The sequence below is a fragment of the Andrographis paniculata genome, unplaced genomic scaffold, assembly GCF_009805555.1.
Source record: "Andrographis paniculata isolate CXL003 unplaced genomic scaffold, ASM980555v1 Contig26END, whole genome shotgun sequence".
Classification (NCBI taxonomy): Eukaryota; Viridiplantae; Streptophyta; class Magnoliopsida; order Lamiales; family Acanthaceae; genus Andrographis; species Andrographis paniculata.
The window spans coordinates 1,151,629-1,177,725 of record NW_026137557.1 but is presented as its reverse complement, the minus strand read 5'-3'; the positions used below and the strand labels follow the sequence as shown (position 1 = coordinate 1,177,725).

General features: G+C 25.6%; 2 protein-coding genes across 4 annotated transcripts; one reads left to right on the top strand and one right to left on the bottom strand.

Moving 5' to 3' along the window:
* The first annotated feature begins 401 nt into the window (after positions 1-401).
* LOC127246014 (uncharacterized) lies at positions 402-3,739 on the top strand. Of its 2 annotated transcripts, none has more exons than XM_051267177.1 (6): positions 402-547; positions 662-770; positions 1,638-1,989; positions 2,075-2,492; positions 2,613-2,665; positions 3,475-3,739. In XM_051267177.1, exons 1-6 carry the CDS (start codon positions 502-504, stop codon positions 3,541-3,543), a joined length of 1,047 nt encoding a protein of 348 aa, XP_051123134.1. In that variant the 5' UTR covers positions 402-501; the 3' UTR covers positions 3,544-3,739. The 2 variants fall into 2 exon arrangements, with proteins under 2 accessions (XP_051123134.1, XP_051123133.1); XM_051267176.1 differs by having other exon boundaries at positions 404-547; positions 2,075-2,498.
* A 3,120-nt stretch (positions 3,740-6,859) lies between these two features.
* Positions 6,860-12,128, bottom strand: LOC127246015 (WRKY transcription factor 72B-like). 2 transcript variants are annotated; one of them, XM_051267178.1, is made up of 6 exons: positions 11,933-12,128; positions 11,420-11,512; positions 10,460-10,537; positions 9,384-9,956; positions 9,146-9,259; positions 6,860-8,169 (listed from the first exon to the last, which is right to left on the bottom strand). In XM_051267178.1, the coding sequence occupies exons 1-6, from the start codon at positions 12,050-12,052 to the stop codon at positions 7,186-7,188; spliced, it is 1,962 nt and encodes a 653-aa protein (XP_051123135.1). In that variant the 5' UTR covers positions 12,053-12,128; the 3' UTR covers positions 6,860-7,185. The 2 variants fall into 2 exon arrangements, with proteins under 2 accessions (XP_051123135.1, XP_051123136.1); XM_051267179.1 differs by having other exon boundaries at positions 11,420-11,500.
* Between the last annotated feature and the right edge of the window lie 13,969 nt (positions 12,129-26,097).

Below are 26,097 nucleotides of genomic sequence, written 5' to 3'. Positions count from 1 at the left end.
TCAATATTTTGATAAATTTAATATTTTTATATTTGTATATTTTTTATGTAAATATTTTTTTGTATTATAAAATACTAATATAAACAGTTTTGTAATTTTTTTATAATTTAAATTATATTTTAATATAATAATTAATATTAAAAAAATCAACAAGGAAACCATAAATGTAACTCTCACATAATACATTTTATTTAATTTCAAAATTAAAATTAAAATTCCAACCAAACAAACATACCATATACTTACAACTACATACATTTTGAAATTTGAAATTCAAATATAAGGAGCGTCCATTTTAGGGCCTGTGGGCCCACAGAAAGCCGTTGTTTGTCTCACCATAATTCCCTCAGTTTTGAGTTAATCGCTTTATTCCATTTTTCCCGCCCATTTGACGCTCCTTCAATTTAAATACAGTCACCTCTTCTCATCTCCATCCTTCCACTTCCAAATTCAATCCGTTTTCCATTCCGGATCTCGCTTTTCTCGCTCAAATCCGTTTCCATGGAGGATTCCGCCGCCAAAGATCAAGCATCCGCCGCCACCGCCGGTACTCTCTCTTTTAAAAGTCCTTTTTGTTCAATTGTTTTAGGTTTTGCGGTTGCCTTACCCGATTTTCGTTAGGCTTTTTGAGTTTTTTGAATTGATTTTTTTTGGGGAGCAGGTAGATCAGCCTCGAGACTTCTTCGTTATCCGCTCCGATCTGCGGCTAGGGCTAAGGAAGAGAAGCCGCCTCTTGCGGATTCCGCGAACTCTAATTCTACTGCGAAGAGGTTTGTGTTCTGGCGCTTGTGTGTGGAGTTTCTTTTGGTTTCTTCAATTGAGTTTTCTTGTTATTTTAATTTGTTAGCATTGTCGTATGATCGTTGATTGCTGTTAGCGTAGTTGAATGTGGACAGATTTTTGGATAGTTTTGAACGATCGTTTTGATGTGTTATTGTCAATTTAAACTTCATTGTATGCTTCCGAGAGTTTAAATTGTTATATGATATCTCATCACTTTTAAACAATTCTAGTTGCAGTAATAACAATACAATGAATGAAAATGAAGAAGATTAAGAAGAGAAAGAACACTCATGATTTTACAAGTCAAAATAGTGAAATAAAGAAGAAAATTATTTGTCTTATTTTGAATATTATTAACTTTGATTACCTGATTATCAAAGTATTAGTGACTTAGGGTGTGTTTGTTTGTGGGCTTGAATTTTTAGATGGTAAAAACCTGAATTTGAATAGTTATTTAATTTTATATAAATAGAGGTTAGATTTGATGTTTTGAATGTAAAATATATTTGTAGTATAATATTTTTTAAAAAAAATAATTGTTTGATTTGGTATTTTTGAAGGAAAAAAAGAACAAGTAAAAACTTTGGTAAAATATTTTTGCTTATATAATTTTTTATTAATTTTTATTGTAATTATGTATGTTTTTAAATAGCCACAATTCTTAAAGTTATGTGACTTATTTCATCTCAAGAACAGATTGAGTTATGTTTTCTCTTGAATTACTAACTTAGAACAATTTCAGAGTTATACATTCAGCAATTCAAATTATATTCTCAATCTCCTTTTTGCACATCACTATTTGCATATTACATTTACTTGAAAATATTCAAGATTTCTGCTTTTTGTATGTTTAGGGGAAGAATTGCATCTAGCAGTGTAAGTAAGAGTGTGGGAGTTCTCGATGTATCTAGCAAGGAGAAGCCCTCGAAACCTCCTCGAAGGCTATCAGTTCCTTCAAAGTCGAATGCCAGCCCGGCGCCAAAATTCATAGGCAACATAACTCCCATTTCCGAGACTAGAGCTACACGATCCTCGGCAAAGAACGACACCCCTCTTTCTGATGTTTCGAAATCATCACATCGCAAAAAGTACAGCATTCTTTCATCAGCATCTTATTGGCTCTCCCAAATCAGGCTCTCGGAATCTGCTGCTAAGCACTCGATATCCCTTGGGTTCTTCAAGCTTGCTTTGGAGGCTCGATGCGAGGTACGAAAAAAATATTAGTTATAATTAACGAATCCATGTTTATGGATATAATGTGATTTAAATAAATAGTTGTAAAATATTGCAGCCTTTACAGAGGATGAGTGATGAGCTAAAGTCGTATGTTCGTCGCCATAGCCTTGTTGAATTTAGCGAATTTGTGAAAGAACTCCTCGAGAGCTACAAGATTAACGAAAATTTTGAGCAGCTGCAAGTGTCTGAAGGAAACCAGTTGTCGGATAATGATGATGCCAATAGCTCATCTTCTTCGATTACTGAGGCTGAGAAGCCGAAGCTGAAGACAAAGACATTGGAGAAAAGTGTTGCGAATTCGGTGAAGGCAAGCGATGGATCTGAGAAGAAGAACAGAAGATCAGTGCCTCAGAATTCTGCGATTTCGAAGCCTAATTCAGAAACAACTCGAGGACGGAGCATACAGCGAAAATCAAGGAAAGATAAGGATAATAGTATTAAGGTGAAGCAGGGGAAGAAATCATCTGCTCAAGGTGAAGGTGATGATTGAACTCTGAATTCATTCTTTTAAGGCTACATCTTTAGTATTCAGAGTCAATTCATATATAATGATTGAATAATTTGGTTGTTATTTTGTGTTTAAATTGCAACAGCTCCTATCAACTCTCTACCAAATGAGGCTCTCCAAGAAAACAAAGAAAATATGGTGAGGGATTCTTGCCCATAATATATATATGTATATTTCCTCTGTCATTAAATTTATTCTTATTTTTTTTTTTAGTAAAAAAATATTGTTTTTCTATTTTTTTTTACTCTAAAAAATAAATATTTTATTTTTATCTATTTTTCTTCCCGATGAAATGAGAAGACAATTGAATTACTGAGATAGTATATGTATAGTGTATTCCTATAACTTTTTGATATATATTTCTTCAAATTTATGTTAATTTTTTCTTTGAATTACGTATATCATAAATAGCAATAATTTTTCTGTCAATTTAGATATTAAATTAATTTCTAAAACACCTGTGTTTCCTAGCTTTTCTTTCTGATTTTTTACAATGTGAACTATGTTTCTCGAAAAATATTTGTATGTGTTGTTTGGGGGTTTTGAATAATAAAATTTTTAAATATTACTAATTATTTGATATGATATAAATAAATATATATTGATATGTGTCTTGATTCAAATTTGAAAAAATATACTTATTTGATTTTTATCCATTATATCAAAATATTATTTCTTCTATCTTATTTAATTTGTCCAATTTTTCTATATTCATCTTCATAAATTGTTCCTTTTATTTTTTAAAAAATATAATTATACACTTTAATTACAACTTAAAATTTAATATATATATTTATTTTAATTAAATTATTTAGTTATTTTAATTTTAATTTATAATTATTTTTATTAAATTAGCTGGAATGGAGGGGGTATATTATTTTCAAAATTTCAAGCCGACTCCGTAGGTGTATGTATTATTGTTATTATTATGTATTGAATTGGTTTAGGAGGATGAAGCAGCAGCAGCAGCAGAGATGGAAATGAACAACAACAACAACACTGCAGTGGAAGTCTAAACAACAATTATGAATTATGATGATGATGGGTATGTATATTTTTCCTATAACATATTTTATGGATATGAGTTTGTGTGTAGTTTTCTTTTGAATTTGATTAGAGGAAATTACTGTGTGCATTTTGATGGTGTTGTCTTGTGTCTCAACAAGTTTACAGTTGTATTGTTTTTCTTAATATACGCTGGCTGGTTGTTTCTATTGCCTTAGGTTTTTTTTATTTCATTGAAAATTGTGCTTAGAGCATATATATATATATTATTATTATGTACTGTATATTTTTTTTTGCTCATTAATTTTTTTTATGAGGCTTTTTTATTAAAAAAAAAAAACACAATAGTTTAATCATGGAGGTCAAAAAGTGATAGTAGTTCGGTAAGGGTTGGTGCAGGTGAGATACAGATTAGGCAAAATTGTTCATTACTCCCTTGATTTCGAAACTTAGCGTAAATTCTCATCTATTTTAAAAATTACATGGTACCCCCTTATATTTTAAAAAACGTTGCCTGAAACCCCACTACTCTGAAACTTTCATCGTGTGATTTTCTATCTATATGTTTTGCATGGTATGTGGGTTTTATGCAATATTTTTGAAAGTATAAGTGAGCGTCATATAATTTTTTAAAGTAAAATAGGGATTTATGCTGAGTTTCGAAACTATAAAGTGGTTTCATGCAATATTTTTTAAAGTATAAGGGGTACCATGCAATTTTTAAAATAGATGGAGAATTTACGCTGAGTTTCGAAACCACAAGAGAGTTATGGACAATTTTGCCCACAATTTAAGTCCTATCCTTGCGTCTAATGTTGTATAATCTTCTTTACTTAAATTTATGTTTATTTGATTGGGTATGAATTTAAAGAAAAAAATAATTTCATACTTTTATAGTAAAAAATATATAAAGTAAATAATACTTTCTTATTCGTTCAAATCTATTCTTACTTTTCATTCTTGATTGTCATCTAAATTTATTCTCGTTTCTTTTTTTAGTAAAATAATCACTTTTTTCTTTTTACAAAAAAAAAGTACAAATTTTTTATTCTTACATATTTTTTTAAAACCTGTGTCCGATCAAATAAGCACAGAAAGGAGTCCGTCCCATCTACTATGTTCATATTGCTGTTTTTTTTTGCATTTTAATCTTATTTTAAAATTTCTAATTTATTTTTTTTAAATTTTAATTAAGCTAACTAGTCGTCTTAATCTATAATGATTTATATTATAAGTTGATTATTTTTATTAATACATTCGTAATTATTTACTAATTATACTTATCCTAAATTTCTGTGCTTACGGTAACTAAAACACCCAATGTGGGACGGAGGTAATATTATTTTAACTGTCGAAAAATAGATGTTCTATCACATTTAAAATTCCAGCAAAAGATATTTGGTAACTCGGTTATAAATCAAATTTACATCCGAGGTTTTTTAATCCGAAAGGAGTTTTACTACAAGTCACATTGATTAGAGAACATCATAACTACAACTCTTTCCAATAACTTCAACCTTCAATGAATTTTTTCCAATAACTTCCATCTATGACGAATTCTTCAGTTGAGAGCATCTAATCTCATTCTCTCTCTCTAAACAAATTTCTAAAACCTTTGTTTACCATAAAAACACACTCCTTGATTGACTATACAATCAAGAGATTGTCCATTTACCCGTCGGATCTGGTTTGCATGGTATTAGATTCAATCGAGGGTTTACCCAATGTGCACTTTCGGATAGCGGCTGCGGGTTTCCGCGTCATTTAAAAAAAAAAAAAAAAGATTGTCCATGTAAGTACAAATTTAAAGCAATTTATTTGTCATTCCATATATTTTGTAATTATTATTTTTTTAGTATGAAGCTATATGTTTCTTCATCATTATATTGTTGTCCCAAATACTACTTCTATGTCAATTAAAACTAACTATCAATACATATTAAGATGATGGTTTCGTTCACATTTTAATGACATTTTATAAACAAGACACAATGAGATCATAAAATGTACGAATATAATTATATTAAATATGTAAATAAAATCTTTTTTCAAGAACAAATTTTAAGATTTCTTATGTTACGTATATTTTTCATTGCCAATAGTCTTCTTTTAATAATCACTTCAACCTTCTTAGCCTCCAAGCAAAATAAATGGTACAAAAGTCTCGTAAGGGATGACTTGGTAATGTCGAGATTGTCTGTCATATATGATTCATCTAGTGTAGGTTATTAGGTTCGGTCGGGGGTTTATCCAAAACGCACCCGAAAATCCAAAGTTCTTTCAATGGATAATTGTTTTTTCTTAAAAAAATCTCCAGCGTATATCAATGTATATGTTATGTTATATTTGTAATTTATATAAAGTTGAGTATATTTTCGTATTAGTGTACGATTATTTTTACCATAATAGAAAATTGATACTTTTGAATAGATAGACAAAATGATAAAATGATACCCTCTCCCACATAATGTGTCAACTCTTTCTATTTTCGTCTTCTCACATAATTTTTCTTTTTCTTTTTTTAAATATAATTATACACTTTAATCACATTTTTAAATTCATAGTTCATAATTTTTTATTTTAATTAAACTATTTAGTCATTTTAATCTTAATTTAATTATATTTATTAAGTTATAATTATTTTTACAAATATACTTTTTAACCGGTTACTAATTACAGAATACCTAAACTCCACTTACCATTTGGGATTGTCTAAGCTAAATCGTTTATTTTTATTAATAGTTTATGTGGCTTTCACCTAATTGTCAATTTATCATCATTCTTATTTTTATTTGCTAAAATACGATAACACATTTCACTTTTTACCTCAAGAAAACTAATGGTATTTTATACATTTCTATCTTATACAAATTTAACATCAATATAACACTATTATTTTTTCTAATGTTATTTTTCGGTCTTAATTTATTTATTTATTATTAATTTTATTTTGGGATGTCTAAAATACTTGTAAATTTCTTTATTTTATATTTAATATTTTCTCTTTTCTCTTTATTAATAGTATTATTTGCAAAACCATCACAAATAATTAAAATATTATTAAGATTATATCATTTAAAGAAACATAACGAAATCAAAACTAACAATTATTTTGAGATACGAATATATTTTAAAAAATAATAGTTATATTTAAAAAATATGCATATTGGACAATTGGTTAATGGTCAAAATATATCACTTAAAAAATCATGCAAAAACAAAAGCTAATAATTATGTTGGACGATGATAGTATATATTTTTAAAAAAATCATAAGTAAATAAAGAAAAGCATTATTGATGATTAGTCAACGGCCAAATTGGCTTAGAAAGTCAAAGTAAATAATATATACACATTTCCTGACATCAACAGTTGGTCGGTCTTACATAAAAAACATATTCACAATATTTGTCAACTATCTCCATATGAACAAATTTCTTCATCATATCTCACTCCTTTGACCTCAACAAAAGAAATAAAAGAAAATGAAATAAAGACAAAGGCTAAGAAAAAAAGGAGAAAATTTACAAACACACATCCATGCACATTTTACTTAAGAGTTTTGGAACCATGAAAAAAATCCAACAATTAAACTAAAAAAAATAAAAATAAAAATTGTCCCGCCGAGTCGAGTCGGGCCGCGGCTCGATTCGACTCAAACACCGCGGTGATCCTTCTTCTCCTTCGGCGACGATGACATGGAGTTACTCGCTGGAAAATTAGGCGAAAGAAACACCAACTCGCTCGGTTGAGACATGTTCGACGAAGAAGACTTGTTAAGAAAACTCGTGTTCGAGGATGTTGATGGAAAGCTCGATAGAATAGGGAAAGCCTCGCTCGTCTTACTACTATTCACATGACTCGATTTTTCGCCCAAGATTTGGCTCGTTAGCGTCGAGGCATTGTTAGAACCACCGGAGCCAATAATGGAAGTGAGCGCCGCCGCTAGAGCGGATTGGAAGCTCGGGTCGGAAGTTATGGCTTTGGTTGCCGCGGCAATGGTGTCTTGAGGAAGCAATTGTTGGCTAGGGTTAGGGTTAGGGTTAGGGTTTGGAATGTTGGCCTTTTGCAAGTAGGTTTGGAAGAGATTTTCGCTCGGTGGTTGGGATCCAGCGAAGCTTAGGGAATTCGTCGATTGGGTCTTGTTGTAGGGTTGGTGTCCGTAGCTAAGCATACCGTTATTCCAAGAAATCGGGAGAGGGTTTGGCGACGACGACTCTAATGAGCTAAAATTTAGGTTAGTGGTCGAATATCTCGGAGGGTAACTCCCGAGTCGAGATAGGTTTGAAGAATGGTAGGAGCCAGAGGATGAGGAGGAAGAGGAGGTGAGGTCGAGGGTGATGGTGGGGTAGGAGGGGGATGACGAGATTGAGGAGTTCGGTAAATAGAAGGGTTTTGAAGATCTAGGGTTGTTCGACAGATAAAAATTTAGACCGTTGAGGTTTGTCGTGGTGATAGAGGATGAGGTTGTAGATGACGGACCGGGGTTAGTTCCCGAGGTTGTCGAGCCCGACAATAGCATCGAGGCGGCGGCGGCGGTGGTCGAAGCCATGGCCGTCGCGGACATCGGAAGTGGGTGGTTGTGTGTGCCTTCGTAGGTTGTGATAAGGATCGACATGTCTTCTGCGCATCTTTGTACCTAAAAGTTTAAATTTTTAGAACTAATGGATTAAAAACTCTAGTTAGATACATATTTTATTCATAGGTTTAAACTATTCGTCAAGAATAATTTTTAATTATATAAAATATTATATTAAATATTTAAATTTTATTATTTTAATTATTTTAATTTTTTTAATAAAACTACTATCTAAACAGAGCCTAAAAAGTGATAAAAATAAATGCATATAGTTTGATCTTTTGACTCTATTTACGTGAATATATTAAAAAAAATTGACACTATTTATCAATAATCTATTTTTTAAGATATTATACCAATTACATCAAATATTAAAATTTGAATAGTTATACTTTCATATAAATAAATATTGACGTGATATATAAAAAATAAAAATTTAATTAATTTTTTTTTTAAAAAAAATATTAATAAATAATAAAATTCAAAATAAAATCTGCCAACCAAAACCAAAGACACCCTTAAAATAACATACATGAATCAATTTATTAGAGAAAAAAAAAATTATATGCTCTCCTATCAAGAGTTTAAGCACAAATATTTAAATTTTATGCATTATTTTAATTTTTTAGCTAATACAAAGAATGAATTGAACAATGATTTATTTATCAAACTAAAAAATATCAAACAATTTTCAAAATTACTTTTACTCATATATATATATATGTATATCTATCAAAATACTCTATATATATTTCACAAAATATTAAAAAAAATAAAAAATATTTCACTCAAAATGCATTTTACACTTTTCAAAACCAAAAAATCTAAATTTCTATTATTTGGATTCTTCGTTTCATAAAAAATATATATATATTTTTTCTAACAGAACATCCTATTATACATTATTTTAATACAAAATTCAAACCAAAATTTTTCCAAACTTATCAAAAGAAGCAAACTCTAATCTTCAATAACTAATAAAAAAAAACGCTACTATTTTAAAAGAACATAATTGAAGTTTTCTTCGAATATTTACCTGTTTTCTTACGGGACAAGACGGTGCTACAGTGCATCTATAATACGCACGTGGGCATGGATTTCCCTTTGCAATCTTTTGTCCATATTTCCTCCATTGACATCCATCGTTCATCTAAATCAACGAATTGAAAATAAATAAATAAATAATAATAAAATTTTAAAAAAATTAATATTAGATGAATAATATCGAACCTTTAATATATATATATATATATAAACAAACATCATAATCTTACCGTGGGTGTGTCGCATCTCACTCTTACGGAAACCCTAGCTCTCTTCGTAGGGTTTTGTTGCGACACATCGTCTACATCTCCTCCATCTCTCACATTTTTCATCGTACTTTTAGGTTTCCACGCGTCTCCTTCGCCGCCATCTTCCTTCAATTCTTCTACGCTATTTTCCGGGCTCGGATTATTCGGTGACAACTTCCCAAGAACATCGTATTTGCAATCAAGCCCTAATTTCAATCCTTCCTTATGATTATTACCTCCTTCGATGATGTTGGTCGAATTGGTAATTGGCAATACTTTGTGTGTCTCTTCTTTCATTCGATCCCTCGAACTTATTCCTAGGCTAAGATCAATTAGATCGTCCGAATCTTTTGTATGATCATTGCCACGATGATGAAATGTCGAATCATTGTTTGGATCATCAGGTTTTGCATTGTCTTGTTGAATCGCGCTTTGGTATTGCATTTGTAGGGTTCGATAATCCTTCAAAATTCTGTCTAAGTACATTTTTAGCCTTTGATTTTCTTCCATAATCTCGTCCATTTCTGCTTTTGTCGATTCAATTTGATCATCCACCTGAAAATTAAAAAATAAAAATAGATTTAAATAACATTGTATGTAGCGAATAGAATGAAACCCTAGTTTTATTTAGTAAGTGTTGCAAAAAGAACAATAGAAGTTTTCCAAATTTTGTTATAACACATAACAATTAAAAGTGATTTAGAAATATTTAAATTCCAATGCATCATTAAACTTTTGTATTAAAGATTATATTTATCTATAAAAAATATATATATATATATATATTCATTAAACAACAAAACTAGAACAACAAATATACACACACATATGTATAATTTGAGGATACTTTTTTTTTAAAAAAAAAATAATAATAATAAATTACCGTCAATACTTATTTTTTACTTAAAATATTATATACAATAATTATTTAATTTTAACATACAATAACATATTTTTCTCCACATGCAATTAATTATATATATATATATATAACAAGTAGCAAAATATATTAATATTATTATTATTATTATTATTATTATTATTATTATTATTATTACCTGTTCCCCTCTAGCAGAAGAAGATGATCTGGATTCAGATTCAGAAGTTGATCTCTCCATCTTTGTTTTTGCACTTCCCTATCAAAATTTTACACATAAATTTAACTTCAAATTCTTATGCAAATACATATATATATATATATATATATATACACACGTAGGTTGTTTTATTTTATTTTTAAGTTTAATGTTTTATTTAATTAGTAATTAAAATATATATATATATGTATACATAGAAAACCACGACGACTCATGAATAATAATAATAAAAAAAATCAAATCAAATTAAAAAAAAAAAAAAAGTAAATACAGAGCTAGGTTTATAGAATATTAACAAGTTGAAGATGTCTTCATTATATGGTCAATGCTCTCTTCCAATTCATTCAAATATATATATATATATATATATACACCAAATTTAGAAGACTTTCTTCGAAGAAAGATGAAGACTTGCAATTGTAATTTAAAAATATATAAAATTAAAAAAAAAAAAAAATCTTTTCATATCGTGAATTGAATGAAATTATAAATGAAAGATGTAATTAGATATTGGGAAATATCTATCTCTCTCTCTATATATATATATCATCACAGAGTTATATTTACACGTAAAATTTCTGTAAAATAATACTCCATTCGTCCCTTAACAATCTATCAATTTTTTTCATTTTGGTCCATCCCATAACAAAGTATTCATTTTATTTTTAATAATTGTACTATCTATCTAACATTACAAATACCCTTTCAATTTACAATATATTACACAAATGTCATTACATTTATATCATACCATACTAATAGGGTTAGTTTAGTCTTTTTACCTTTATTTCTACTTTTAAATAAATAAAAAGTAAATGAATATATAGATATAGTACAAACGGAGTAATATTTTATTCTGGTTACACATATACATTAATTGGAATTTAATTTTGTTATTATTATTATTATTATTATTATTACCTGCTTAAAATGATTGTTCTTGGGAGATGGTGCCTTCATTTCATCATCTTCTTCTTGTGCTGATCTTTTTGATCCTCCAACCTTATTTACATACTAAAAATTAAATTCAAATTAAATCACAATAATTTTTCATATATATATATATATTTCATTTGTGCTGCCAAAATTTGAACAAATAATTTCTACATATATAATCATGTATTTGAACTCGATCCTAGTTTCGATGTAAAAAGAATACGTATTTGTTACATTCTTTTTTTTCTTTTCTTTTTTATCATCTATTTGAACTCGTTTTTAATTTCGACTTTTTTTTTTTAAAAAAACTTATATTCATCACGTTATTTTTTCTTTTCTTTTACGTACTTAAATTCGATTTCATACGTTTCACTTATAATAAAACAAAAAAAAAAAAGAAAAACCCTAAGTTCATTACAATTTTTTTTTTATATTTTTCTTTTTTTGTATATATTTACACTAGATCTTAAATTCAATTGAAAAAAAAATAAAAAATACCTGAAGAACAATCTCTTCTCCACAGCTTTCGTCGTCGGCGGCGCCGTTGGATTGATCAGAGGTTTTGTTCATTGCATCCTCCTTTACGGATTTACGCTGAGATTTAGAACCAATTTCCATGGATTTTCTTCTCTCTCTCTCTAAAAAAAATTTCAAAAATTTGTTGGATGATGAGTGAGATGAAGAGCAAATAGTCTATAGGGTTTTAAAGAGAGGAGAGAGAGAGGCAGCTGCAGTATTTGACCTGCAGCAGCTAATTCTATATATTATTATTATTATTAATTACTTTAATTCAAATAAAATGGCTTTTTTTTTTTTTTTTTTTTTTTTTCTTAGTCGTCTTCTTCTTTCTTCTTGTCTGTAATCTTAGCCTTACTGTACACACAAAAATGTCAATGCCAGATTTTGATTATTAATTTGTATTAATTTACCAAAAAAAATACTATTGGCTTATCACATACTATACCTCATAGATTAATATACATATATATAACTTCTCTCTCTCTATACGTATATATATTTGTATATATTTAATACAACTTGAAGAAATCAACTTCAACGTTTAAGTCTTTTAGACAACGTATGTATTTATTAATTACACACGCACATCCTTACACACATATATATATATAATTAAATATATAGTATATAATTAAGATACAGTGTGGAGCCTAATTTGTAAAGTATTAAGTTCAACCGGTACCCACTTTTGGGTAGCGGCCGTTATATATAAAAGAAAAAGGATACAGTGTTGAAATAATTCATCAGTAATTTTGTATGTCATACACATTTTATCATGCAGCTTAGTAAATACTTTCTCGGTCTAAAAGATAAAAAATAAAAAATAAATAAATAAATTCAAAATTATTATTATTTGCTAAAGTGTGATAACATACCAATTTTGGGTGAATAAAATATTTATCTATTTAATTTCAATCTAAATATAATATATAAATTAATGTTATGATATACTATTATGTAATGTTATTATTATTATTATTATTATTATTATTATTATTAAAGATAAATTAGTAATTCGAATTTTGAAATTGATTTTTTTAGAAACACAGCTTAAAGTAAAAAAGAAAAAAAAAAATATATTTTGGAGTTAAAAAATTGCTTACAAATAAAAATAAATATTATTTAAAAGTAAAAAAAATGATTTTTTTTTTTTTTTATCACTTCATTGTACCTTTTATTTATAAAATATTAATATATAAAAAGATAGTAGACGGAGGAAGTATTTTTATTTAAGCTATGCAATAAAAGTATTCATTGAAAGTAATAAAATATAAATCAAACACAATCAATTTTCTTATGTATATATATCTTTTGCTAATTATTTGTTAGATTTATATACAATTAATAGGTGTATTCACTTTACAATTATATATATATATTATTCTCAATAAATTACATTCAAATTTTTTAAAAATAAAAATGAGAATCAGCATTTAAACACAAAATTTTCTTTAATGATTCAATCCTTTTTTCTCTTTGTTAAATGAATGAGTGTTAAGCAAATTGCAATACATTTTAAAAGATTAACAATATAGTTTAACAAATTATTATTATTATTTTGGATGACGTGGGAACCCGCAGCCGCTACCCAAAAGTGCGCACTGGGCAAACTCTCGGCCAAACCTAATACCATGCAAACTAATTGTTTTATGGTTCAATGTTGTATTAATATTATATATATATATATATATATATTTTTAAATTTCTAATGTTGTTTAGATATTTCTTATACACATGTACATATGTACATTGAAAATACACATACAATTACATTTAGATATTCAAGAATTAGATGTTGACAATATTTGTGATAGTGATTACATCACCAATCAACATATTGGTCATCTTTTACAAGAATTGTAAGTATATTTTATTTTTTAGAAATTTACATTTATTATTCTTTAAATATCGTAACGAGTAAATTTATACTCCATTCGTCCCATAACTAAATATTTATTTGCTTTTTGCACGTAATTTTAAAAATCTTAGTATTATATTTGAATGTAGTATGAATAAAGTAGAAATAACTAAAATAATCTTATTAGTATGTGTGATATAAAGGTAATGATATTTGTGTAATATATTGTAAGTTGTAAGGATATTTTAAATGTTAGGTAGATAGTACAGTTACTAAAAAAAAAGAAATAGATACTTTGTTATGGGACAGACTAAAATAGAAAAATAGATACTTTGTTATGAGATGGAGAAAGTATAATACTTATTTTTTTATTTAATACTCTCTCCGTTCCATAAATATAGTTTTAATTGGATTGGACACGAGATTTAAGGAATATTAATATTATATTGGTAGTGGGTAAAAAGTATAGATAAAAAACTTTTTTGCCCTTGTGAGTGTATTAGTGTAAAAAGTAGTGACAACTGTGCAATAAAAATGAAAAAGTTGGAGTAGTTTTACGGTGATATGGTTATTTATGGAAATAAGACTATTCTTTTGGGATGGACAAAAATGGTAAAGAAGACTATTATATTGGGACGGAGATAGTATAATATATATTATGCATGCGCTTATGTGAAATTATGTTGTATGTTTTTAATTCATGTGCTATATTTGTATTATGTTAATGTAATTTATGTGTATTGTTTGTCTCTATATCACATGTTATATAAGACTATATCATGTATTGTATTTGTAATATGTTCATTAATTAATGTATTGTTTGTTTCTATATTGTGTATTGTCTATCTATATTTCTTATGTTGTATTCTTTCTGTCCTAATTCAAAATACTTTTTTTACCGTATTCGTCCGTCTCATTTCAAAATACTTTTTTTTTTTACCATTTTTATCTGTTTCATTTCAAAGTATCACATTCCTATTTTTTTCTTTAAAAAGTAATCATACACTAATACCAAAATACACTAAAATTTTATCTAAATTACAAACATACAATTACTTTATACAATAAATCAAAGAGCAAAAATGTCAAAATTTCTTACATACTTATACTAACTAATAAAATACTATTATTTCTTAGTCTACTAAAATACTGCAAATAGACCATTTGATAAGAGACGGAGAGAGTATAAAACTATAACTATATCATGCATTATCAGTTCATGTATTGTATTGTATTATGTTAATGTAACTCATGTGTTATTTGTCTCTATATTGTATATTATTTGTCTCTATATTATACGTTATATAAGATTATATCATGTATTGTTAGTTCGTATGCTAGTATTAACATTAGACATATATTATGTGTCTATATATTGTATGTTGTACGTCTTTTGTTCATGTACCTATTTTTTGTATGGTTGAATGCATTAATGTACTACTATAATTTTATGGTGAATAATGTTTTGGTGTATAATGTTGAAAATTGTTGGATTGCAAAAGTCAAATGGTTGGACGGGCTACCGGTCAGAGCTGTCCCACTTTTGTTGATTCTGAAGACCGAAGGTGGAAAACCTCATTGCGCCTGATTTGTCTTCCAACAAGTCAAAGTTGGGTTATAAGATTACCGGCTAAGGGGAATCCCGGTTACAATTTGGCTCTTGCCAATACACCGTTGACCTACAATCTGAATCTCATACATGTGCTTGTGACATTAGATGGGAAAATTAATTTATATTTAAAATTATTATTATTATTACTCCATGACTCGAATTTATTTTTTTATTATGTTTTTTCTTTTAATTATTATGTTTTTTCTTTTAAATAAAAAAAATACTATTTTCTTTTACATTTTTTTTTATCCTAAAAAATTTTATTTTTTACCTATTTTTTTTTTTAAATGTGTGCTTGATTAAATGAGCATACATTTTTATGACCAAGAGAGTATTACTTCTTCTGTCTCATAACTAAATATTCATTTGCTTTTTATACGAAGTTTTAAAAATATTAGTATTATATTAGGATATAGTAGAAATAAAGTAGAAATTGTTATAATAACCTTATTAGTATGTGTGATATAAATGTAATGATATTTGTGTAATATATTGTAAGTTGTAAGGGTATTTGTAATGTTAGGTAGATAGTACAATTATTAAAAAAAAGTGAATACTTTGTTATGGGACGGATTAAAATAAAAAAAATGATACTTTGTTATGGAACGGAGGGCTATCTAAGTATTTTTAAAATAATGATTTTTTAAATTATTTTTAAAATTCGTAAAAGTATTTTTAATGAAATAATTTTTATTACTTTTAAATATTTTACAATAAAAAAGCAATATATTTTTATTAATAAATGTGTATAATTTATTTATTTATTTCTAAATTGAAGTTATGTAAAAGATAAAAGAATCTCTCTTTATCTTATATCTATATCTATATATATATATATATATTTTGTATTTTTTTTATAGATAGTAAACTAAACTACATTTTATAATACAATAGTTTTTTTTTTTTTTTTAACAACTTTACCAAATTTTTACTATATTTACTATTTAATAAAATTCTTTAAGATTGGCTTCAATTTTTTTAACATGTAGTGATAATAATATATTATTTTATTTTATAAAGTATTATATCTAAATTATTATTAAAACTATTAAAATAAAGCCAAATAATAAATATACACACTTTGTTACATAATATAATTAATATACTAGTATATAAGTTTAAAAGTGTACTCTAGTAACTATTATCAACAAGCTTAATACATTAAATATTTAATTTAAATAATATTATTTTTATATATTTTGAAAATAATAAAAAAATTCAATAAAAACATGTAATATAGAGGGATATCATATTTTATATAAAATATAAATTTTAATATAATATTTAAATAAAAAATATGGGTTTGTTTGGTTTTGATTTAAAATTATGATGGTGATTTGAGTTTTGATTTAAATAGTATTTTGATTTGATATTTTATAAAATAAAATAATATATTTTATTGAAACCGTAAAAAAATAATGAAAATTTTGATTTTAAATAAAAAAACAAACATGTACTTAATGTGGTATACTTTAAAAAGAAAACATATGATGAATAAGAGAAATGTGATTCCAAATTATATCAAAACAAAGTAATTTTTTTAATGCAATAACATAAATATAATTTATTATAAATTATATATAATATATTTAAAAATTCAAATAAGAATTTTATTTAATACTCCCTCTGTCACGTAAATATAGTCTTAATTGGGTTGGACACGGGATATAAGGAATATTGATATTATATTGATAGTTGATAAAAATTATGGATAAATGACATTTTTGTCCTTGTGAGTGTATTAGTGTAAAAAGTAGTGGCAATTGTATAATAAAAATGAAAAAGTATGGGTAGTTTTATGATAATATAATTATTTATAGAAATAAGACTATTATTTTAGGACGGAAAAAAATAATAAACATGACTATTGTATTGGAATGGACGAAATATCTTTTAAAATAAAATTTTAGAAAAATAATAAAAATTCTTCAAAATCTCTCAAACAAACACACTCTTTATATTTTCTTGCTATATGACTTAGACTTGAAGTAGAATAGTTCAATTTTCAAATCTTGAAAAAAACTTATCCTTTAAAATTAACAAAATATAATATACATAATGGTCGTAATGTTAATTTTATTGTTTATATAGCCGTCAAAATTTAAAATGGTATAAATTTATTAATTCACATCAAAGTCTTCTATTTAAAATAATTTGTTTTTATTTTTTTCACAAAATAAAGTCAACCAAAATTTAAATTTCATAGAGTGACATCACACATATTTAGAAAATTAGGAGGTATTTATTATATGTGAAAATAATAAAAGAGTAAATTATTTTTTTAGTCTCGTAACTCGGACAATTTATTATTTTAGTTTCGTAATTAGATGTTTTAAATTAGTCTCTCGTAAGTAAATTTTTTTTTACAAATTTAGTTATTCGACGTCAGAGATGTGTGCGTGACACCTGCGTGGCATGTCACAGGACACGTGTCTACCAAGTCAGCCACTTGGACACGTGGATAATCTTTTTTTTTATTATTATTTTAAAAATAAAAATATAAAAAAAAAATGATAAAAACTTAAAAGAACATAACCTAAGGAGTTTAATCACAAGGAAAATTAATTTATTTCAACATTTATAGATAATAAAATAATTATGATGATCAAGGCAATACAATATATCGATAGTATTTTCGTATAATAGTGATTCTTCTAATTTTTTATTGTTATTATTTTTTAGTACTATGCAATGGTTACCTATAAAAACTTTCCAAATTTTCATATAAAACTAATAATTATTTCATTCAAAAATAAAAATAAACAAAATCGATATGAATTTATTTTTGGAATATGAGTATTTACTATTTTGGTGATCAATTTTTTTTTTAAAAAAAAATATATATATTATTCAGTTTTTACACATTTATATAAAAATATATTATTTCATTTCACAAGATATTTCATCCGAACATTATTTAATTGATAATGAAATTTTATCAAACAATGAAATCCCATTCATTTGTCAATTATTTTAAAAATAATTAAAAAAAATAATTGAATAAACTAAATGTATGATGATAATTAATTAATTTTTATATGCTTTAACATGTTAATCGATAATTGGACAATGGCAACATTCTCACACATAGACACACGTATACGTACATATGTTTGAATTTATTTTAATTAAAAAAAATACCACAATTTAATTTCATATTATTATTTTCTTAAAAAAATATATAGTATGATGATTAATTAATGACAACTTATTGTTTTATATTTCTATCAGTTGTAAATAAATTAATTTTATTGTTTCCGAATAAAATAAAATATGGAGAAAATGTATTCCTATAACATTAAATAAATGATCGAACCCTTGAAAGTCTTGAAAAGATACCAAATTAATTAATTAATTAACCCATTTTCAAGATATTAATTTAAATCAACTTTCTCCATGAAAATTGGGACAGCACAACTCATAATTTTATGTGTTTTTTTTGTGACTTTGAGGATTAAGTTTAGGATTTTAAATATATTTTGAATTGTAATAGTTGTATAAGATATAAATATACGTATTGAGGCAGTGTTAATGTAAAATTAATTTTTAATACTTAATTCGTTTTGAAACAATAGACATATGTGATATGAGCAACGTGAATTAAAAAATATTAGTATTAATATTGATATTATGTGTAAAAGTGTTTCAAAAGGACAAAAAAGATCATATTTTTATTTAATTATTGTGAAAAAAAAGGGTAAATTGTTTTTTTAGTTCCGTAACTGGACCTCTTATCATTTTAGTCTCGTAAGTGGAGCATGTCGCAAACTAGTCCCATAAGTGCAAAATTTTCATTGTTTTAGTCCCCCGGCGCCGGAGACGCCCGCGTGGCTTCGCCAGGTATCGCTGACCTAGCGGGACACCTGGAGGACACGTGGCTTCCGGCGAGCCATGCGGGGTGTCTCCGGCGTCGGATGACTAAAATAACGAAAATTTTCCACTTGTGGGACTAGTTTGCAACGGCCTCCACTTACGATACTAAAATAATAAGGAGGTCCAGTTACGGGACTAAAAAAACAATTTACCCAAAAAAATGATTATAATTTTATAAAGGGTAAACTGTTTTTTTTAGTCCCGTAACTGGACCTCTTTATCATTTTAGTCCTGTAAGTGGAGCATATTGCAAATTAGTCCCATAAGTGAAATATTTTCGCTGTTTTAGTCTTCCGGCGCCGGAGACGCCCACGTGGCTCACCGGAGGTGACGTGTCCGCCAGGTGTCCCGCCAGGTCAGCGACACATGGCGGACACGTGGTTTTTTTTTTTATTTTTTTTAATTGTAACAAATAAAAAAATACAAATAAAATTTAAAATAAATTAAAAATAAGTTTTAAAAAAAATAAAAATCCAAGTGTCCGCCAGGTCAGCGACATCTGGCGGACACGTTACCTCCGGCGAGCCACGTGGGCATCTCCGGAGCCGGAGGATTAAAATAGCAAAAATTTTTTACTTATGGGACTAGTTTGCGACAGGCTCCACTTACGGGACTAAAATGATAAGGGGGTCCAGTTACGGAACTAAAAAACAGTTTACCCTTTTATAAAAATATGGGGAGCTAGTTATCGAAAATACAACAAAACTATTATTTTAAAACGGACGAAAATGACAAAATGAGACTAATTTTTTAGAATGAATAGAGTATAATTTGAAAATTAAAAAATAAATACTTAATTGATATTTTATAAGAATAAAATAGTGATTAATAATATCCGGGTTGAAAATCCACAAACAAATAGATAATACTTTCACCATCTCAATGGCTTTGACTATATTTACGTAAATTTTGAAATTATTCATCAATATTATTTTTTAAAAATATATCAAATTAAATATTTATTTTTTTAATAAAATATCACATCAAATATTAGAATTGTTATATTTATGAAATGCTTTAAAAATTTTAAAAAAATTCAAAACTTCTATCTAAACAATGTATTTGTTATGTCTACTTTTTTGCATGGTTATTTTTTTTATCTTTGTTTTTATTTGGATTGATTTTATAAATTGTATTTAACAAATATATATATATATATATATATTTGGTATAAATGAAAGAAAATTGTCAAATATTTGGAATATCTAAATTAGAAATAATAGAAAAAGGCTTGTAAATATAAATATTTTATCAAATTTTAAAAGCATAATTGTGTATAAAAAACTATGTAGGGTTTTCTTCACAATTTAAAAATTAAATAATCTTTTTTTTCACATTTTTTTAAAAGAAAATATTTCATAATATTTCAAACAATAATCATCTCCATAAATATATGAATTTTAGAATTTGAAGAATTTATACAATATTTTTAAAAATAAAAAGGAATGTTGCCTAGTTTTAAATAGTAAGAAAAAATAGTAGGTCTTTTTAAAAATATGGGTAAGTTATAAATAAATCTATTAATTTAAAAATAATTTCATTTCTGTAGAGCTCAATAATTAAATTAGGATCAAGTTGTAAACGTGCGGTATTCAAAGCAGTTGACTTTCCCTATTTCTACAAATCCTACATAGGGATCCAAAACGTTGACCTTTAATAATTGGTCCTAATGTCTTAAATAATAATAATAATAATAATAATAATAATACTTACAAAAAAAAATAATAATTTATCGTAGTTAAAGTTGAATGAATGATGTTAATTAACACTTATTAGGTTGATTAATTATTTTCTTCATTTTTTGGAATTAACTGAGGCAGTTTTATACTCTCTTCATCCCAATACAATAGTCTTGTTTATCATTTTTGTTCGTCCTAAAACAATAGTCTTATTTCCATAAATAATCATATCACCATAAAACTACCCCTACGTTTTTATTTTTATTACACAATTGTCACTACTTTTTACACTAATACACTCACAAGAGTAAAAAAGTCTTTACTCATACTTTTTATCAACTATCAATATAATATTCCCTCCGTCCACGGATAAAGTATACATTTACTTTTGGCGCGGAGTTTAAAAAATAATAGTATTTTAATTATAGTGGGTAGGTAAAAGTAGTGAAATGACATTTTTGCCCTTGCTTTTTAGTATAAAAATTAATGATGTGATGTAAAGTAAGGGTATTTGTGGAAAAAAGTGGGGTATTTAATGAATGGTTACTTTGTAATTGGACATCTCAAAATAGAAATATGTATACTTTGTAGCTGGATGGAGGGAGTATCAATATTCTTTAAATCTCGTGTCCAACCCAATTAAAACTATACTTCTGAGACGGAGGGTGTACTAATTAGATATTATTCACTTTAGAAAAATTCAATTTCACACAAATTTAATTTTGGATTTATATGTAAAGTAAGATATTAACTTTTAACCCATACATATATAGGAAAATTTTCAAAAAATATCATTTATATATATATATATATATATTCAATTATCACTTTTTTCAATTATCACTTTTTTCTTTTATTTATTTCGTTGGTAAAATATATTTTACATATTTGCAAAAGTATTATTTTTGTCATTTGGCCACATGTGGCCGCTCGTGGGACAGCCGTAATTGTGTGAACATCACGCGCGACCGAATGATGATTTTACAAACATGTAAGATATATTTTATTGGTAAGATAAATAAAGAACGAATATGATAATTGGATATACGTGAATGATATTTTTTGTAATTATATATATATTTCTGATTTAAGAGTTTATTTTTCAACAATCATATTAGGGTTTGTTTGGCCTGTGTTCTTTATTTGAGTTTGAGTTTTCATTTAATTTTAGTTTAAATAGTATTTTTTGATGTAATATTTAATGAAATAGAATATGCATTTTTATTAAAATCGTACTAGTTGCATAGTAAAAAAAATCGTTCGAAATTTAAAAAAAAATAAATAAATCTTATGATTTATGTTTGTTTATAAAAATTTATTATTTTGGTATATATGTTCAAATATAGGGATATTATTTACTATATATGGATAAAAAAAAATGAATATTATGGGAAAAAAATAATATTTAATATTTTATACATATGCCTAATAATTATTACTTTTGTATTACTCCCTCCGTCCCGCATACCATGTCCACGTTGCCGTTTCTGTCCGTCCCACATACCATATCACTTTTATCTTTTGGAAAATGATTATACACTTTAATCTTATTTTAAACTTTTTAATTTTATTTTTTTAAAATTTTAATTAAACTAATTAGTTATCTTAATCTTAATTTATAATTATTTATATTATAGGATAATTATTTTCACTAATATATTCTTAATTATCTACTAATTACACCCTTCCTAAAATACAGTGTCTACAGTGTAACAGATACGGTATGTGGGACGAAGGTATTATTATTTATTGTCATACTTTTGTAGATACCTCTTCAACATGATCTATTTTTATTATACTTTTCTTTTATATAATTTTATTTTATTTTATTTTTTTTGTAAAATCATAAAAGTATGATGAAAAGAAAGTATCAAATATATATATATAAAACAAAATTACATGGTTTTGTTCTTTTTTAATTTCTTTATTATGTAATTCTACGACTCTATATAAAATATATAATTTTATCTTATAAAATATTTACCGTACTAATTAATACTATTTATACACAAAATATAGACATAAAATATATAAATATAACCACAAATACAAACAAGACATTTCACTTGGAGTTTTGATTTAAATAGTAATATAAATGCAATTTTTTTGTAACGTATATTGTTATATAAAATTTTTATTATTGAATATATTTAAAATAAAAAATAAAAATAAAACTACAATCAAAATTAAAGTAACCATAACCATAATTTTCTCAAATTTTAACCGTAATTAAGTGAGTAAAATGTAATTGACGGAACTTACTCAAGAACGTGCACAAAATTTATACTCCATCTGTCCATTTACAAGGGTTATATTTACTTTTGGCGCAGTGTTTAAAAAATAATAGTATTTTAATTATAGTGAGTAGTTAAAAGTAGTGTAATGACATTTTTGCCCTTAATTTTTTGTGTAAAAGTAACGATGTGATGTAAAGTAGGGTATTTAATGAAATGTGAACTTTGTAATTGGACGTCCCAAAATAGAAACATGTAAACTTTGTAAGCGGACGGAGGGAGTACAAAAGTAATACTTCATCCGTCCCAATATAATAGTCTTATTTAGCATTTTTTTATGTTCCAAAACAATAGTTTAATTTCTATAAATAATCGTATTACTATAAAACTACTCTTACTTTTTCATTATTATTACAAAATTGTCACTATTTTTTACACTAATACAGTCACAAGGACAAAAAAATCTTTTACACGTACTTTTTACCCACTATCAATATTCCTTAAATGCCGCGCCAAACACAACCCAAACTATAGTTTTGGACAGAGGGAGTATTATATTTTTGGATTACAAATTGTCATTTAAGTAAATAAATTCATGTTAGATAAATGTATCTTACCTAGCAAATGACTACTAATTTATTGAGTCAAATAATAGGACTTGTCCCTTGAACAAGTGAAAGACCAATTGAAATGTTGGATTCAATTAAATGAACTATATATATACTTATATACTCAGTCTAGTTAATATTATTAAGATAGAAAATAAGACTAATATATATATATATATATATATGTGTGTGTGCAACTATGTTTTTTCTTAATAAAAATATAATATTTTTTTGTAAAATATCAAATTAAATTATTTTTTAAAGAAAAAATCAAAATTAATACTATAAAACAAAAATATAAATTCAAAATATATTTTAATATAAATTAATGGTTTTATTAATAAAAAATAAATATTGAATGAAAGAAATTAATAGGTTTAATTTTATTTTTTTTTAAAAAAAATAGATTAAAGAAGAACACAATTGAACAAAAATACCTTATTTAAAAGAAAATTTTATGTGATTAATGGAAAATTTATTTACTTATTATTCATAAGTTTTACTTTATTTATTAATATTTTTTTTTGTTACTATTTAACTCTTAAAAATTTCAACTAAAATATATTATTTTAGCTCATAAAATATTAAATCAACATAATATTCAAATAAAAATTCAATTTATTTATTTATTTTTTTAAGAAGTGTGATGTTGGTCTTTTCTACATGTAAAAGCATTATAATTGAAAAGACCACTTCCCATATTTTCATCACATCAAAATAGAGTAGGGCTTAAAATTGAAAAGAAACAACTCAAATTTTTTTAAAATAAAATAGTATATTTTTATTGAAAGTTATAAAAAAATATAATATATAATTGAAATTAAGTGTACAAGAATAAATTCATGTTAAATGAAAATCTAAATGATTTTTTTACCAAGATAATAAAAATTTCATAAGATAGGAGGAAAATCACTAATTCTTTTAATTGTATATAATTTGTAGAAGTCATGTAATTATAATATGAATTCAACTTATGTAATTAATTAGTGTAATAAATTTTGAAAAAATAATTTCTCCCAATTTAATTAATATGATGTAGATATATATATATATATATACACACACAGTGACGAAACTAGCATCTAAATTTCGGGGGGCAAAATATTATAATTTAGTTAATATTTAGCTAATAAATTTAAATAAATAATAATGACAAAATTATATATGAATTTAGATAGTTTTTTATGGAGGAGGAAAAAATTATATATAAATCCATAAAAATTAATATTTTTAATACTAAAAAAATTATAAAAAATTTGGTTGGGGACGGTAGTGTAGTTCCGTCCCTGTAAACATATATATATATGTATGTATGTGAATGATGAAGTTATATTAAATATTTTGTATGCATACAAACCAATTAGGGTAAAAATAATTACATAATAATTCATATATAGTTTAATATAAATATATAAAATAGCAAAGGCAAATTACTTCAATAATTTATTTTAAAAATGCATTTGTATACTTTTAATCTTTGTTGTTTTCAAGTAAGATAGTAAGGGTGTGTTTGTTTTGTATTTTGATATTTTTACATGAGTTACAAAGAATTGTGTAGGAAATATAAAAATAAAGAGTGAGTAATATATTATGATTAATCTTTATTTTATGAGATTTTTTTATTGTGGTATTTGTTTCTAATAGAGTTTATCTTTACAATAAAACTTAATACAAAATATCATACTCCCTCCATCCCTTAACAATTTATCTATTTTTTTTTCATTTTGGTCCGTCTCATAACAAAGTATACATTTTCTTTTTTTTAGTAATTGTACTATCTAACTAACATTACAAATACTCTTCCAATTTACAATATATTACACAAATGTCATTACATTTATATCATACAATACTAATAGGGTTAATTTAGTCTTTTTATCTTTATTTCTACTTTATTCTAATATAATACTAATATTTTTAAAATTTCGTGCTAAAAACAAATGAATATATATATGGAAGGGAGGGAGTATTTAACTACTATTTTATTTGACAACAATAAGACTAAAATCCAAGGCATACAAAGGTGATATATATATATATATTTGATAGTAATTTAAATATAATATCTTATAAAAAAATATTTTATTTTTATAGAGAATTAGTAAAACTTCAATAGTAAAATTTTTAAAAGTAATTGCAAACCAAACTCTTTTATATATTATTATTATTATTATTATTATTATTATTATTATTATTATTATTATTATCTTCAAAATTATGAATTATATATTCATTAATTCAAGATAAAGTTTACTTTTTGTATCAAAATTAATGACATTT

What these genes read in the sequence shown, in the direction of transcription:
- LOC127246014 (XM_051267176.1), top strand. Translation starts at nt 502, where the DNA reads ATGGAGGATTCCGCCGCCAAAGATCAAGCATCCGCCGCCACCGCCG. An exon ending in AGCATCCGCCGCCACCGCCG is followed by an intron (nt 548 to 661) that starts GTACTCTCTCTT and finishes TTTGGGGAGCAG; the next exon opens with GTAGATCAGCCTCGAGACTT. An exon ending in CTTTGGAGGCTCGATGCGAG is followed by an intron (nt 1,990 to 2,074) that starts GTACGAAAAAAA and finishes AAAATATTGCAG; the next exon opens with CCTTTACAGAGGATGAGTGA.
- LOC127246015 (XM_051267178.1), bottom strand. Translation starts at nt 12,052, where the DNA reads ATGGAAATTGGTTCTAAATCTCAGCGTAAATCCGTAAAGGAGGATGCA. An exon ending in GAGAAGAGATTGTTCTTCAG is followed by an intron (nt 11,513 to 11,932) that starts GTATTTTTTATT and finishes TTTAATTTTTAG; the next exon opens with TATGTAAATAAGGTTGGAGG. An exon ending in TGAGATGCGACACACCCACG is followed by an intron (nt 9,260 to 9,383) that starts GTAAGATTATGA and finishes TCGTTGATTTAG; the next exon opens with ATGAACGATGGATGTCAATG.